This window comes from Fringilla coelebs, assembly GCF_963513975.1.
Source record: "Fringilla coelebs genome assembly, chromosome: 15".
NCBI lineage: Eukaryota > Metazoa > Chordata > Aves > Passeriformes > Fringillidae > Fringilla > Fringilla coelebs.
The window spans coordinates 17388147-17401957 of record NC_140041.1 but is presented as its reverse complement, the minus strand read 5'-3'; the positions used below and the strand labels follow the sequence as shown (position 1 = coordinate 17401957).

Genomic DNA, 13811 nt, shown 5'->3' with positions numbered 1-13811 from the left:
AGCCAAAGCAATTAGCATTTCTTGGAGACACTCTGGAAAATCCTCCCTGAGTGCTGGGGAGAGCTGCCACAAGCTCAGCAGAGGGCCTGGAGCCACCTCCCCTCCAGGGAGACGCCGTGCTGGCAGTGCAGAGCAGGACTGTCCCTCTGCAGGGCACTCCTGCCAGCCCCTGGGGCTGTGCCCTCCTCACTGAGCCCCCTGCCAGCGCCACCAGCCCCGAGTCTCACCCTGGGCACCACAAACTGCCAGGAGCACAAAGCCAGGCAGCTCCCAGCACCCCTCCCAGAGCACAGCCCAGGTGGGAAAGGGCACCTCAGGGAGATGCAGGAGTGACCCCATCCCTCAGCTGCAGCCTGCAGGGAGGAGGAGCAGGGATGAGCACTCCGGGGATGACACAGGAGCAGCAGCTGCAGCTGGCCAAGGCATGGATTATTTTTAACAGCTACTTGTAGAATGCAGGGAGAGCCTGCAGGAGCCACAGCCTGAGCTGCTGCTCAGCCCAGCCCTGTCCCCAGCACGTGCAAGGCACAGATCTCCCAGACAGGCTTTTTATAGGGTTTTCTGCTCCTGCTGGGCAGCAGCTCAGCATGGCCACCCCATCCCCTCCCTCAGCAGCCACTCACATGCCGTGCACCAGAGTCTTTCCATTCCCTCTCGAGCTGTTTCCTCTTCTCTCCTTATTAGGGATCCACCTACCTATCCATCTTCTCATTCTCTCCCCCTCTGGGGCTATTTTTAAGATGCCATAAAAGCTTTCAACAGGGAGCATCCTCAGGGAGGCAAGGGATTTTATATGGAGCCCATCAGGAGGAGTCATCACCACATAACTCACCACACAGGCAGTGCCTTTCCTTTTTTTTTTTCCAAAAGCAGGGGAGGGGAGAACAGGAGAACATCCACACTCAATCCCTCAGCCAGCTCATGCAGGCACCTCCTTTTCCAGAGGGGAAGGAGCAGCCCAGCCCACTCCTCTCCTGGTGGGACACCAGGGCAAGGTCTCTGGGGGTGGCTGAAGGGATGGCTTTGCTCCAAGCTGGCATCACCCAGCTTTGTGCCTCAGCAGCTGCCAGCAGAGCAAGGATGGCCTTGCTGAGAGGGGGCTGAGCTCCCCCTGTGTGCCCACACACCTGGAACTGCTCAGCTCCTTGGCTCATGGTCAAAAGGTGGGGGAGATTCCAGCCCAAGTGCCTCCAAAGGCACAGCCCGGACGGACAGACAGGACCAAGCCTCCCTGCTTCCACAGGCACAAGCTGGACAGACAGACAGAACCAAGCCTCCCTGCTCCCACAGGCACTGCATCAACCCCACAAGCCCTTCTTTGCCCTCCTAAACCTGGTAATTCCCTGTGGGATGGCTGCCATCCCCTTCTGTCCCAAAGTCTGGCCACAACCCCAAAGACACCCCACCTGTGCCACCTGCCCCCTGGCACAGCCTGGTGAGAGCCTAAAGCAGGCTGGCACATCTGTGCCATGGGGGAAGGATGTCCCCAGTGCCAGCCAGCTGTGGGCACTGTGCCAGCTGCCACTGCCAGCCAGCTGTGGCCATGCTGGTCACGGTGCCAGCCAGGTGTGGGCACACTGACCCCAGTGCCAGCCACTGTGGGCACACTGGGCCCTGGAGGGGCTGCAGCTCCTGCTGTGCCTCAGGGAGGGGTCCCACACTCAGCTTTGTTCCCCCTGCTCCTCTGAAGCTTTGAGGGCTTTGTTCAGGGGGTGCAGCAAAGCCACCCTGGGCCACCCACCCTGCTGGGACCCTCTGTGCCCGCCCTGGGAACCCAGGCTGGGAGCAGCTGGCACTGGGAGATCCCCACATGTCCCAGCAAGTGACTCTGAGCCGGGCCAAGACCCACCCAGTCCCCAAGGGGATTCAGAAATAGCTCCCATTCTCCAGCAAGAGCAATCCCTGGAAGTGTCCAAGGCCAGCTGGGGCAGGGCCTGGAGCACCCTGCTCTGTGGAAGGTGTCCCTGCCATGCCAGGGGTGCTACAAGAGCTTGAAGGTCCCTTCTAGCCCTGGCCATCGGAAAATTCCAGGAAAATTCCAGGAAAATTCCAGGAAAATTCCAGGAAAATTCCAGGAAAATTCCAGGAAAATTCCGTGGTGCCCAGGGCTGGCAGCACAGCACAGCTGGGATGCTGGGAAGGACAGGCAAGGTGCTTTCACAGGTGTTTCTGAGGGGGGCAGTTCCACAGGGCCTGGCAGGGGATTTGGGAGCCCCCAGCGAGCCCTGTTCTACATTTGGGGTTGTGATCCTTCTGGGAAACAGTCACACAACCCTCTGCTCTGAGGACAGGTCAAACCCTGGAGCCCAAACACAGCCTGGGTTGAGGAAGGGTTTTTGAGGCTGGCATTGGCACCAGCAAAGCTTCTCCTGCCACCCCAGCTCTCCAAATGTGCCACTTGTTGCCAAGAAAAACCAGAAGCCAAGGGGATGGCTTCAAACCTCAAGCACCTGCTCCCTCTTCACTGCTGTGCTCCTCAGAGAAACATTCCCACAAGGACTGCCCAGGTCTGAGCCTTTCCCAAGGCTCAGGAAGAAGCTGATTCAAAATGGAAGTGGAGTAAAATGTCCATGAACAGAAAAACAAATGATCCTTGGGGCTCTGCAGACCTTGCCAGGCCAGCGAGGGTAAGAAGAAAGGAAGGTCAGACAGGCTGGCTCAGGAAACCATAGCAGCAGCTCCTTTTTCTTCCTGCTCTCCGCCCCAGGCAGTGGAGAAAGCTCATCAATTCCCAGGCCAGGGCTTATGGCTGATACTGATAAAGCATTCAGAAAACTCCACCTGAGCTGAAAAATGCACCCAGAAACGGAGGCCTATCAAATACCTGAGCCACCAGCAAATAAATGGCACCTGTGCAGCCGAGTTTGCCCCTGGGAGAGATCACTGTGGGCCAGATAAACCTCAAGCAGCCCTTTCCTGAGAGCCAGGAGTGCCTGCAGGGCTGTGGGGCACTGCATTCCAGCTGCTCTGCTGCCCCAGGGATGCACTGAGCCCCCTCACTGCAGAGGTGCTGGGCACAGGGGGACTTGGCACAGCCAAAATCTCTGCTCCAGTCCCCTGCCAGCCTTGCCCACAACCACAATCCCTGCTCCAGTCCCCTGCCAGCCTTGCCCACAGCCAAAACCCCCGAGCCTGAGGCACCTGGTCCTTCCCTCCCCATTCCCTTCCATCCTGCAGGACTCTCCATCATTCCTCAGCCCAGTTCCTGCCATGACCACTCCACCCCCAGATGCTTTCTGGAGGTTCTGCAGCGCTCCCAGCTCAGGCTCTGATGTATTTCAGAACTAAAAATACCCCATGAGGTGTTCCCAGCACTTCGTGATGGCCCCAGCACGACAGGGCTGCAGGGTCTGCCAGGAACTGGGTGGGTTTTTCCTCCCTCCTTCCCAGCAAAGGCAGCAGCACATGGACTCCTGTCATCAGCCCAGCCTGCTGGCATCCCAAACGCTGTTTTCCTGCTAAAGCAGTGGCAGTTGATGATTAGAAAATGTGCTTTTTGTTTGAGAGGAGCACGCTAAGCCCTTGGAAGAATTCAATCGCTTCCATTGACCTTCCAGCACGCACTCCACGGGCCTGCAGGGCTCCATGGCTCCTGCTCTCCCAAGGGCCAGCTGCCAGGAAAGAGGGTTTGAAAGAGCCTGGGGGAGAGGACAGAGCCCATCCACCAGGCCAGGGACAGAGCTGCTGCCTGGGATTGGAATTCTCTGGCAGCAAAGAGAATGCAATGGGTGATTGTCCCTCTGCTAGGCTGCCCAGGAAAACAGGGAATGATTTGTGCCTGGTTGTTTGTCAGGGTGCTGAGAGGACTGAAACACAGGCATGGCGTCTGGGAGTTCCCCTTGGTGCCCAGATTCTGGAAAACTCCCTGCTCATGACATCAAGAGGCTGATCCCTCCGGGTTCCCTGCATTTCTGACCGTAGGAAACCCTCCCAGCTGGGTGGGGACACCTGGTGAATCACCTGCCCCAGGAGCAGAGCTGCAGCTCCCAGAGATGGGCAGCACCGCGGGATTCCTCTTTAATTACACGGGCCCTTAATGGAGTTTGCTGGTAAACACCTTGTAACCACATGTGCCTGCAGATTACGGGGTAATTACGCTTAGAGGATCACGATCTGAGAGAAGCATGATTGAGGGAAGACAAAAATAACCAGGCAAACATGCTGCATCCACCAGGATCCGTCAGGAACCTCCCTTCCCAAATGCTTCACTGTCCAGCCTTTCCTCTCAGAGCAGGGGCAGGAATTTGAGAGGTGCCAGGGATGGGGATGAAACTTTGCACTTGGCATACCAAACCTACTTTGGGAGCTCTCCGTGCTCCCAGCTGCTCCAAGGATGGGAATCAATGGCTCAGCCCACCCTGAGCTGATTTGCCATCAGATTCTGGCCCCGTTCTTCCCAGGTGCACCTTGGAGACAGGAGGGAGTCTGGAAGATCCCAGGTGTGTGAGCCAGCCCCCATCACCCCATGCCACACTGACACAGACCCTGCCCAACCCGGAGCTGGCCAGGGTGTCACCCCCAGGGGCTGGGATGTCCTTGGTGGGAGCCAGAACAAGCAGGGGCACCTTGTTCCTGCCCAAAGCAGTGCCCAGGCTGGCAGAGCCCCTCTGCCACCCCAGAGGAGCTGGGCCAGAGGGATGATGTGCAAATCCCACGGGGTGACTCACAGCCAGCACTCCACAGACCTGCAGCACCCAGACCTGCTGGCTCCCTCCAGAGCAGCAGAAGGGATCCTTCCCACTCATTTCAGAGGCTGAAATCCTCAGGGCAGTGGCAGCTTTAACCCTTTCAGCACAAACACAGCATCAGGCACGTCAAGCTCCCTGCCCAGATTGCCAGGGAGATGCTGGCTGCAGGCACAGCACATTCCAGGGGCTGATTTTAAGGGATGTTCTCTTGGCCAATGGTTTGTCCTACAAGCTCCAGCTCCCATGGAAGTGCCAAGCAGCATCACAGACCTGTTTGCTAAGGTAGGGATCCATTTGTAAGCAATTAGTGAGAGGCAATGATAGCCTAACAAATGTAAACACCGGCACTGTGCCCTCCGAGCCCTCGCTGCACACCTGCAATCCCAGGAGCAGAGGCCACCCTTCCACCCTCAGAGACACCTGAGCTGCTCTGCAGCCTCAGGACAGGAATTTATACCTGACATTAAGTGGCTTTATCATCTGGCTTTGCCTTCATCATGGGACAGATGATGACACGGTGACGCTCAAATCCGGGGTGCAAACCACCCCCTGTCCCCTCAGCAAGGCTCCTGAGTGCTGTGCATGGAGCATCTCCAGAGATAAACCCAGCAAATCCTGCCCAGAGCTCCTGGAGGCCTCTCAGATTTGCTCAGCAGCGTGGCTCAGGGCCAGCCATGGCCCACAGCCACAGGTTTCCTGCCTCACATCAGCCTCAGGCAGGGGAGAAGCGTGAACAAAATGCACCCAGCGAGATGGGAAGCAGTGGTGGGAATTCACAGATCAGATGGTGGCATTCTGTCCTCAGCTGTGCATCTCCTTGCTTTGCCAGCCCCAAAATTTTAGCCCTGCAGGCACAGGCACACCTGGGCATCATAAAATTGTGCACAATCTGGCTTCTTCAGCCCTTGTCCTGGGGGGAAAAACAACCCAAAAAAATCAAAGCAGCAGACCTGCCCATGCTGGGAGGGCTGGGAAGGGGCACCAAACTCCAGTGAGCCACTGGCCACCAGCAGAGGGGTAAAGAAGCCATGGTAGGTCAGTGCCAGGGGCATCACAGGGGTGAAACAGAGATGGCACGGACACAAGGCTGCCAGGATTTGGGTTTTGTGCCTTGGGGATGTTTTGGAGGGCTACAGGCAGGGGAGGGATGCCCAGAGCTGGGCGAGGCAGCTCTTGGCAGCATTCACAGCAGTCCCAGAAGGAGCTGATGGCAGAGAGGGCCCCACAGCCTGGCCTGGCTCACAGAGCCATGCTGGAACAGAAGGGAAGCAGCATTTGGGCATCCAAGCCCTGCTCAGAGCACTCCAGCTGCTGGGAGAGCAATGAGAGCCCAAGAGGGCAGAGCCAGCCCCAGCAGGGTTTGCATGGCCCTGGGGTGGTCCCAAGGCACCTGCAGTGACCCATAAATCACCAACCCCCAGCACCCTGAGCCACCAGGAGATGGCACAGAGTTGCCAAGCCTTGACTACAACACGGGGCTACTTAAAATGGGATAATGGCAACTTAGGCAAAGACTGCAAAGCCCCCCAGAGGGCTTGGCAAGAGCCCTGGCAGCTGCTGGCACTGCTGAGTGATGTGCCCAGGGCCACAGAGCTGGGCAGGGGCAGAGGAGCAGCTCCCAAGGACTCCTGGCTGTACCCAGGGGCCTGCCCTGTGTGGTGGGGCAGAGCAGGGGGGCAGAGCAGGGTTTGGCTCCCTGGCACCTCCACGGGCAGGCAGCAGGGTTTGGCTCCCTGGCACCTCCACGGGCAGGCAGCAGGGTTTGGCTCCCTGGCACCTCCACGGGCAGGCAGCAGGGTTTGGCTCCCTGGCACCTCCACGGGCAGGCAGCAGGGTTTGGCTCCCTGGCACCTCCACGGGCAGGCAGCAGGGTTTGGCTCCCTGGCACCTCCACGGGCAGGCAGCAGGGTTTGGCTCCCTGGCACCTCCACGGGCGTGGGAGGCCGCAGCTGAAGGAGTTTTGCAGCACCATCAGATAGCTGGAACACAGCAGTGCCATAAACAGCCCTTATCTCCAGCAGCAGCCAGGCAGCTATTAAGAGCTGGGAAGGAATCCCAAAAGGAACCAACAGGCATTTGTCAAAATTGGCTTAGAGGAAGCTTAGCAGTCCCACCTGACCAGGGTGGCCAGTGATCCCAGCAGGGCTGTGCAGCAGACCTGAGGAGCAGAGGGAGGACCCTTTGTTATCAGGCATCCTGCAGGCTCGGAAAGGATCAGTCCCTATTGTTTCCCACCTAGGCAGCGCCAGCCCCGCTCCCCCGGGAGGGGGCTCGCTCCTGCCCCAGGTGTGGCTCGGGCAGAGGGCACCGGGAAAGTTTCCTCGCCTCTGACACAGCCCAACAGAGCTGGAATCACCTGTTCTGTTGCCTCGCAGCGTGCCAAGGCATTTTTCACGGTGTTTTGCTCGGGAACCACCCCAAGCCCTCGGATTGAGAAACCTCAGCACGCCAGGGCAATGGAGAAGTTGCTGCTCTACTGTTCTGTGCCTGGGGGAGGGCTCCGCTCCTCACACAGCTCCAGGACCCACGGGAGGGGCAGGGGGGCTTCCCTGGAGAGGTTAGGCCAGCAGGAAGCCCCTCAGGTGGCCATCAACATCAGGTCTTTTACCAGGGACTTGCTTCTTTCAGAGACAGGGATCAAAGCCGTGCCAGCGAGGTGGGCACAGCTGTCACACAGCACGTCAGGTAGGAAAAAGAAATTGATTATGACTCGCTCAGCCCTGATCAATCTTCCCAGACTTTCCAGCGAGGGCACAGAATCCAAAGTGAGCAGCCTGGTGCCAGTTCTCATCTTATGCAGCACATTTCCGAGCTCTGCTTCTTTAGAAATTCATCCACGGCGCATGAGTGCCTCCGTCCCTGTCTCACACGCACAATAGCAACACCCACATCCCCAGCTGCAGGAGGTTTGGGGGTTTGTTTTTTCAGGATTGCACCTGTGCTTTGCTCAGGTTTCTGGGTCTCTCCTCACCCTTCTCCTCCTCCCCTCACATCCATTTCTGCCCAGGCAGAGGCAGCAGCAAGTGAGGCTGTGCCTGTCAGAGCGCTCCTGGCTGCCTCTCACCATGTTGCGTATCGACATTTCAGTCGATGCTCTGCCCTCCAAAACCCCAGAAATCCAAGCCAAGAAAAGTACTCCGTGGAGATAAGCACCAGGGCTCAGCCCACATCAAACACAGCCGAGCCAGAGCCTGTCAGAAAGCAGGCGAGCAAAAGGCAGGCAGGAAAATAACCCCAAATCCATCCCACTATGCTTGTCAGCGCTGCTATGACATTTTCTTTCCAGTTCCTCCCAGCCAGCTCGGTGCGGTATCAGCCCCATTCCCTCGGCCAAGGCGAGAGGACGCCGTACTCACTGCTAGTGCTCATCCTGCCGCTCCTTGCCCGTCCTTCTCATCCAACAAAGGGGCGAAGATGCTCTTTAAATCCGCTTCTCCTGCTGCTCCCCGGCCGCGGGAGGAGGCTGCCGCTCTCCTTTTCCCAGGAGAATATTCCCGTGCGATCCGCCGCCTAACGCATCCCACGGCGGCTGTCCCCGGCGCTGTCCCCGCGGCCGGCGGATGCCAAGGTCACGGCTGGCGGGGAGGGGATGCGGGGGGCGGCCGGGACCGGCCCGGGGGAGGGGACGGGCCCGGGGGAGGGTCCCGGCGGAGCGGCGGGGGCCGGCCGGAGCTCGGCCATGCACTACGGAGCGCGGCCGCAGCCGCCCGCTTATAGCGGCTGGGAGCGGCGGCGGGGCCGCGCAGCACCGGCACCGCCCCGGCACCGCCCCGGCACCGCCCCGGCACCGCCCCGGCACCGCCCCGGCACCGCCCCGGCACCGCCCCGGCCCGCCGGCACCGCCCGCGGGCAGCCACCGGCCCGGGAGACACGGGCGGGGCCGGGCGGGCACGGATCCCTGCACGGAGCCGGAGGCGGCCGAAGGATGCTCAGCCTTGGCAGTGCCCTGGCCGGCCCCGCTTTGCTCTGCCCGATGCTCTCTTCTGCCCCCTGCCCTGCCCTGCCCACTGCCCCGCCCTGCCCTCAGTTCTGCCCACTGCCCACTGCCCTGCCCTGCCCTGCCCTTCCAGCTGCCCTGTTTTCAGCCCCCTGCCCTTCCCTCAGCCCTGCCTGCAGCCCCTGAGCCCCCTGGCTGGTCTCTCCTTGCCACAGGGCTCCTGCCCAGCCCTGGGTGCCAATGCTGCCTGCCCTGCACTGTTTGCTCTCCAGCTGAGCATCCCAGAAATGCTGTCTCAGGACAGAGGGATATGATTTATGCAGCAAACTGGATTTCCTCCCGTGCCAAGGTTCCCTCCTGCAGCTGTCCAGGCTGGCACCCCCGGCTCTCCTGGCAGCCTGGGCATCTGTCCTACGCCAGGATCAGGAAGGGCGCTGAGGGTGTCTGCACAGCTGTGGGACAGAGAAGAGCCCTTCCCTCGGGATCAGAGCAGCCTTCCCTGCTGGAAGCACCTCAGGATGCCTTCAGGGGCTCCAAAGCCCTGAGCCCCTTGTTTTGTGGCTGAAACACTCCCAGTCAGAACAGAGCCGTGCCCAGGCTGCTCCCCAGGTGCCACAGAGCCGGGGCTGTGCCCCCTGCCCACACAGCCCTCCCGAGCCGTGATCCTTGCTGGGATTGCAGGATCTGAGCTGCAGCCCTGCCACTAATGAGAGAGGTTTGTCATGCAGCGTGGCAGGCGCTGTGCCTCCCGTGCTGCTGGGGCTGCAGAGCTGCTCACAGAGCCCCTCTGCCTTCCCTTTCTCTCGCTGCATTATCTGCACAGATGCTGGCGGTGACGTGACAAGACAGGTAGCAGGGAGCCGTGCTGGTGCTGCCAGCTCTCTGCGAGCCCTGCTGCCTGTCCCCTTCGGCTGTCCCCTCCCCTGAGGTGTCAGGCAAGAGCAGGAGGAGCAGTGGGAGTGGGAGCCTGGAGGTTCCTGCAGGGCTGGGGGGAACAGAGCTGCTGATACAGGAAAGATTGAGAGACGCTGTTTACAGGAGCATGTAGTGACAGGACAAGAGGGAGTGGCTTTAGGGGAGGTTTAGATTAGATATTGGGAAGAAATTCCTCCCTGTCAGGGTGGGGAGGCCCTGGCACAGGGTGCCCAGAGAACTGTGGCTGTCCCATCCCTGGAAGTGTCCAAGCCAGGCTGGATGGAGCTCAGAGCCACCTGGGCTAAGGGAAGGTGTCCCTGGCCATGGATGATCTTTAAGATCCCTTCCAGCCCAGGCCATTCTATAATTCTGTGGTGATTCTATGGCACAGCACTGTGGGATGGCTCAGGCTGCACTGAGTTTGGCCTTCTGTAAAGTTCCCTGTGCCTGATGAGTGTGCAGGTGTGCCCTCCTCTGGTCCCCATCCCAGCCAGACTGTCGTGAGTGGTGTCAATGACCCCCATCTGAGGAGTCAATAAAGCAGCCAGGACGTGAGCTGGTCCCCACGGTTCAGCAGCTAATTGAGCTTCTTCCGCTGACCTGGTTTCCAAATCTTGTTAACTTGCTGCCTTTAGAACAACTTGAAATCTCCAGCACAGACAGGCTGGGGTTGCAGAGGGCTGCACAGGAGGATGGGGCGCTCTGGTGGAGCTCAGGGGGCACCGGTGCAGAACCTCTGCCCTTGCATCCCCTCCCCAGCCAGAGGTGCTCTGTGGGGAAGGGCAGTGGGCACTGCCAGGTGGGCAGGGTGCCAGCTGCTCCCTGCCGTGGGATCTGTGAGTTTTGGTGCTGGGGAGGTGGCAGCAAGGAGCTGTGACCCTGGTCACCTCCCCAGCTCAGCCAGCGGCTCCTGGGCGCTGCTCCCAGCCCCTCACCACCAGCGCCGTCCCAGGGCGTTTTGGAAATCCCATTTCCTTTCCTTTGTCTGAGGGAACTGCCTGCGAAAGCTGCCGTGAGAGGATGTTCGGGATGCCTGAGACAGGAGTCAGAGAGGAGGAAATGTCAGGACGTTAAGGCAGCCTCCTTTCATCCCTTTGTGTCTGTGCACTGCAACATGAATTTTCACAGCAATTATTGGATATGTTCTTCCCACAAGGCTCCTGCTCCGTTCAGCACCTGCAGTTCCCACAGAGCTCAGGCTGTGCAAAGGAAGGGGAACCTGGCACCCTCCAGTGACAAGGGATGCAGGAGTGATGGAGATAAAAGGACAGAGGAGAAAAGGGTGCTAATTTCATTTATTTTTCCTTCCCTGGACACTGGGATTTTTATCCCTCCTCCATAAGGTGCTGAGAGTCACCTGAACCAAACTTCCCCCACCTGCTCAGTCACTGTGTTCCTGCCTGATCCCAGCTGGAGAGCTGGAAGTTGCTGGTTGCAGCTGGAAACCCCTAGAGCTGGGCTCAAACACATCCTGTGCCACACCTGCACCAGGAATGGTGAGAAATCAGGCTCGGTAGCTCTCCAAGTGTCTCTGCCGTGTTTCCATGGGAGGCTGTGCTCAGCTGCTGTCCCTGGGAAGGGATTTTGGTCCCCAGGGCTGGAGGGGCAGCCCCCAGGGAAGGGGATCCCTCCTCACTGCCGTGGGACTCGGGGACAGATGAGGAATGGTGAGGCTGCAAGGGGAATTTCGGATAGCAGGTCCCAGAGCTGGGAGACAGTCAGGAGAGTCAAAAGACCACAGAAACACCCTGTCCTGGAGGCACAGGGGATGGTCCATCAGCAGCCTCCGGCGTTTCTGCTTTATTCGGAGCCGGAGCATCCCTTCCAGCGCACCTGGACACCGCCCACACGTCCGTGTTTGCAGCACCAGCTTCCAGCGCTCTCCCCGCCTTCCCCAGCCCCTTCCCTTCCACTGGGAGTCATTTGGGTGCACAGCCTTTGCTGCCGGGCTCCGAGAATCCCCGGCGGGCTGGAAATGCCTCTGCCGGGGATGGCAGCTGCAGCACCCATGTGTCCGTCTGTCCCTGCGGCTCCGGCTGGCCAAACGCGGCCCTGCCAGCCCCAGCCCCCGGCTCAGCTCCTGCCCGGCGCTGCCAGCACAGCCTCTCCCGTCTCCAGGAAGATCCGAATGCAAAGAGCAGCGGGAATGCCCGCGGGGACAGCCCCACGCCCCGCACGGAGCAGTGGGCAGGCTGCACAGAGGCACGGCTGACTCATCACAAGCTGGTGACATTTTCCAAAAAAAGCCTCTAAGTCCGGGGCTGTGATGTTCCCAAAAGGCAGCAGAGGAGCCTGAGGGGGCTGGAGACCCCATTCTACCACGGCACATGGGCTGTGGCATGGCACGGAGGAAATTCTGCCTCGCTGGGCAGTTCCCATCCATTTCCCTTGTCCTGCTTCCCCTGGGAGGTGGCATCTGGCAGGGGTAAGGCCAGGCGTGGGCAGATGCTGCTGCCCACTGCCTCACTGCAAAGCCAGGCACTCCCAGTGACGGCAGAATTATTTTCCACGCGATGGAGATGAACAATTTAATTTGTGAGTCCCTGGACCACAGAGCAACTGGGAGCACAGGCAGTGAACTGGGCAGTGGGACCCTGGTGCCTTATCCAGCAAAGGTCCCCTCTCATCCTCCTCCTCCTCCTCACAGCCACCACCAAGGCATTTGCCAGCGGTTTGGCTTTCTTCCAGTTTCCCCAGCAGCCCTTCCCAGCAATTCCCCACATCAGCAGGAGGAGACACAGCCTGGCAGAGGCAGATGTTCCCCGGGCTGCCGGCATTAAAGTGATAATCAAATGATAGATTATTTTCAAGCAAACTCTCATTTTCAGGCATTAATTTTAGTGCTGTGCAAAGAGAGGCAGTGAAAAGAGCACCCAGGCAGTGGAGGATGGGTGGGATCTGGATGTGCTCCAGGGAAAGCTGATGCACCACAGCCCATCTGTACCTGCAGCCATCCTGCAAAGCCACCAAGGGAGGGCTCCATCCTCTGGCTCCATCCTTTGGCTCCTGCATCCTCCTTCCTTCTTACCCTCACCAAGGCTGCCTCCGGGTCAAGTGCAACAAATATTCCCAAACCAGCAGCAGTTGAGTCAAGGCAAGTCCTGCAGGAGCTCTGAAGATCAGGAATGTTCACATTCCCTCCTGAAAGACCTGGGTAGCAGGAGAGGAGGGGTGCTGCATGGCTTGGCTGATGGCAAAGGTTTAAAGGCATTGAAAGTCAGTGTTTTTCCTAAAACCTGCAAATCTTTCACCCTGGAGTGCTCTGGAAAAGGAGGAGCAATTTTTGTGTCACACAGCAGGGCTGGGGCTCCCAGGCTCTGTCAGGAATTGTTGCCTGAGCTGAGGCTGCTTCATTTCCCTGTCACCCCCTGTGTGTGACACACAGGGACCCTTTGTGGGCACAGCCACCCCAGCTGCCGCTCCTGCCTGGCACAGGGAGCTCACTCCCAGCTGCAGCCTGAGCTCCCTGCCCTGCTGTCACCCCACTGGAGGGCAAGGGAAGTTGGGATTCATTTTAGTTTTCTCTAAGTTGCCCTGGAGCATTGAGGGCTGCAGGCAGAAGGAATTGCTCCCCTTGGGCTGGGATCAGGAGATGTCCATGGACAGCCTTGCCCAGCAGGAACCACCTGTGGCAAGGCCAGCTCTGGGATCTGTGCACTCCTGGAATTTTTCCCCCTTCCCAGAGCTCCTCATGGAGCACTCCCTGCTCAGAAGGACCTGGGAAATACTGCTGCTTTCTTATTGCTGCAGTGGGATTGTCACAATAATTGAGTTTTCCTTTTCTTCCTCACATTATTCCATGGGAAAACTGGGAATCAGGGTGATTCTGGGGGAATTTAGGGCACCTCCAGGGCCTGGAGCTCAGGCCAGGTCTCCAGATCCTCAGAGGGAGGCCAAATGCTGTAATTAAGGAGAGCTAATTTCTTTTTCCACTTCTGAGCTGCAGAATGGCTCGCCCCAGGTAAGCAGCAGGTTATCTCTTTTCTAGGAAATCTCACTCTTTTATTTTTTTGTTCCTCAGTCTAAAAATGGAATGCAGACCCTGAAAATAAATTCCCAGAGAACACCACTGTGCAAACATCCCAGGCTTTGATTCAAAGTGTTTGGATTAATTAGCTTAAACTGAAAGCTTTCATTCTGATTTCAGCCTCGGCTTTATGGACAAAAAATTAAAGCAGCAAAGCTTTGGAAGTTGAAAAATCAAAATGTTCCAGCCTGGAAATATCAAAACAAGATGCTGAGCCTCGCTGAGCTGCTTTGTTGCTTTCTAA

The 13811-nt window shown here is 58.6% G+C and overlaps 1 protein-coding gene across 1 annotated transcript in view; it reads right to left on the bottom strand.

Annotated features, from left to right (window-relative positions):
- Positions 1–8442, bottom strand: part of ABLIM3 (actin binding LIM protein family member 3) — a 37607-nt gene extending 29165 nt beyond the window's left edge. The window contains exon 1 of the mRNA XM_084215820.1: positions 8045–8442. Within this exon, the coding sequence (XP_084071946.1) occupies positions 8045–8057 (13 nt within the window). The 5' untranslated portion in view covers positions 8058–8442. The remainder of the gene's footprint in view (positions 1–8044) is intronic.
- Positions 8443–13811: the final 5369 nt, after the last annotated feature.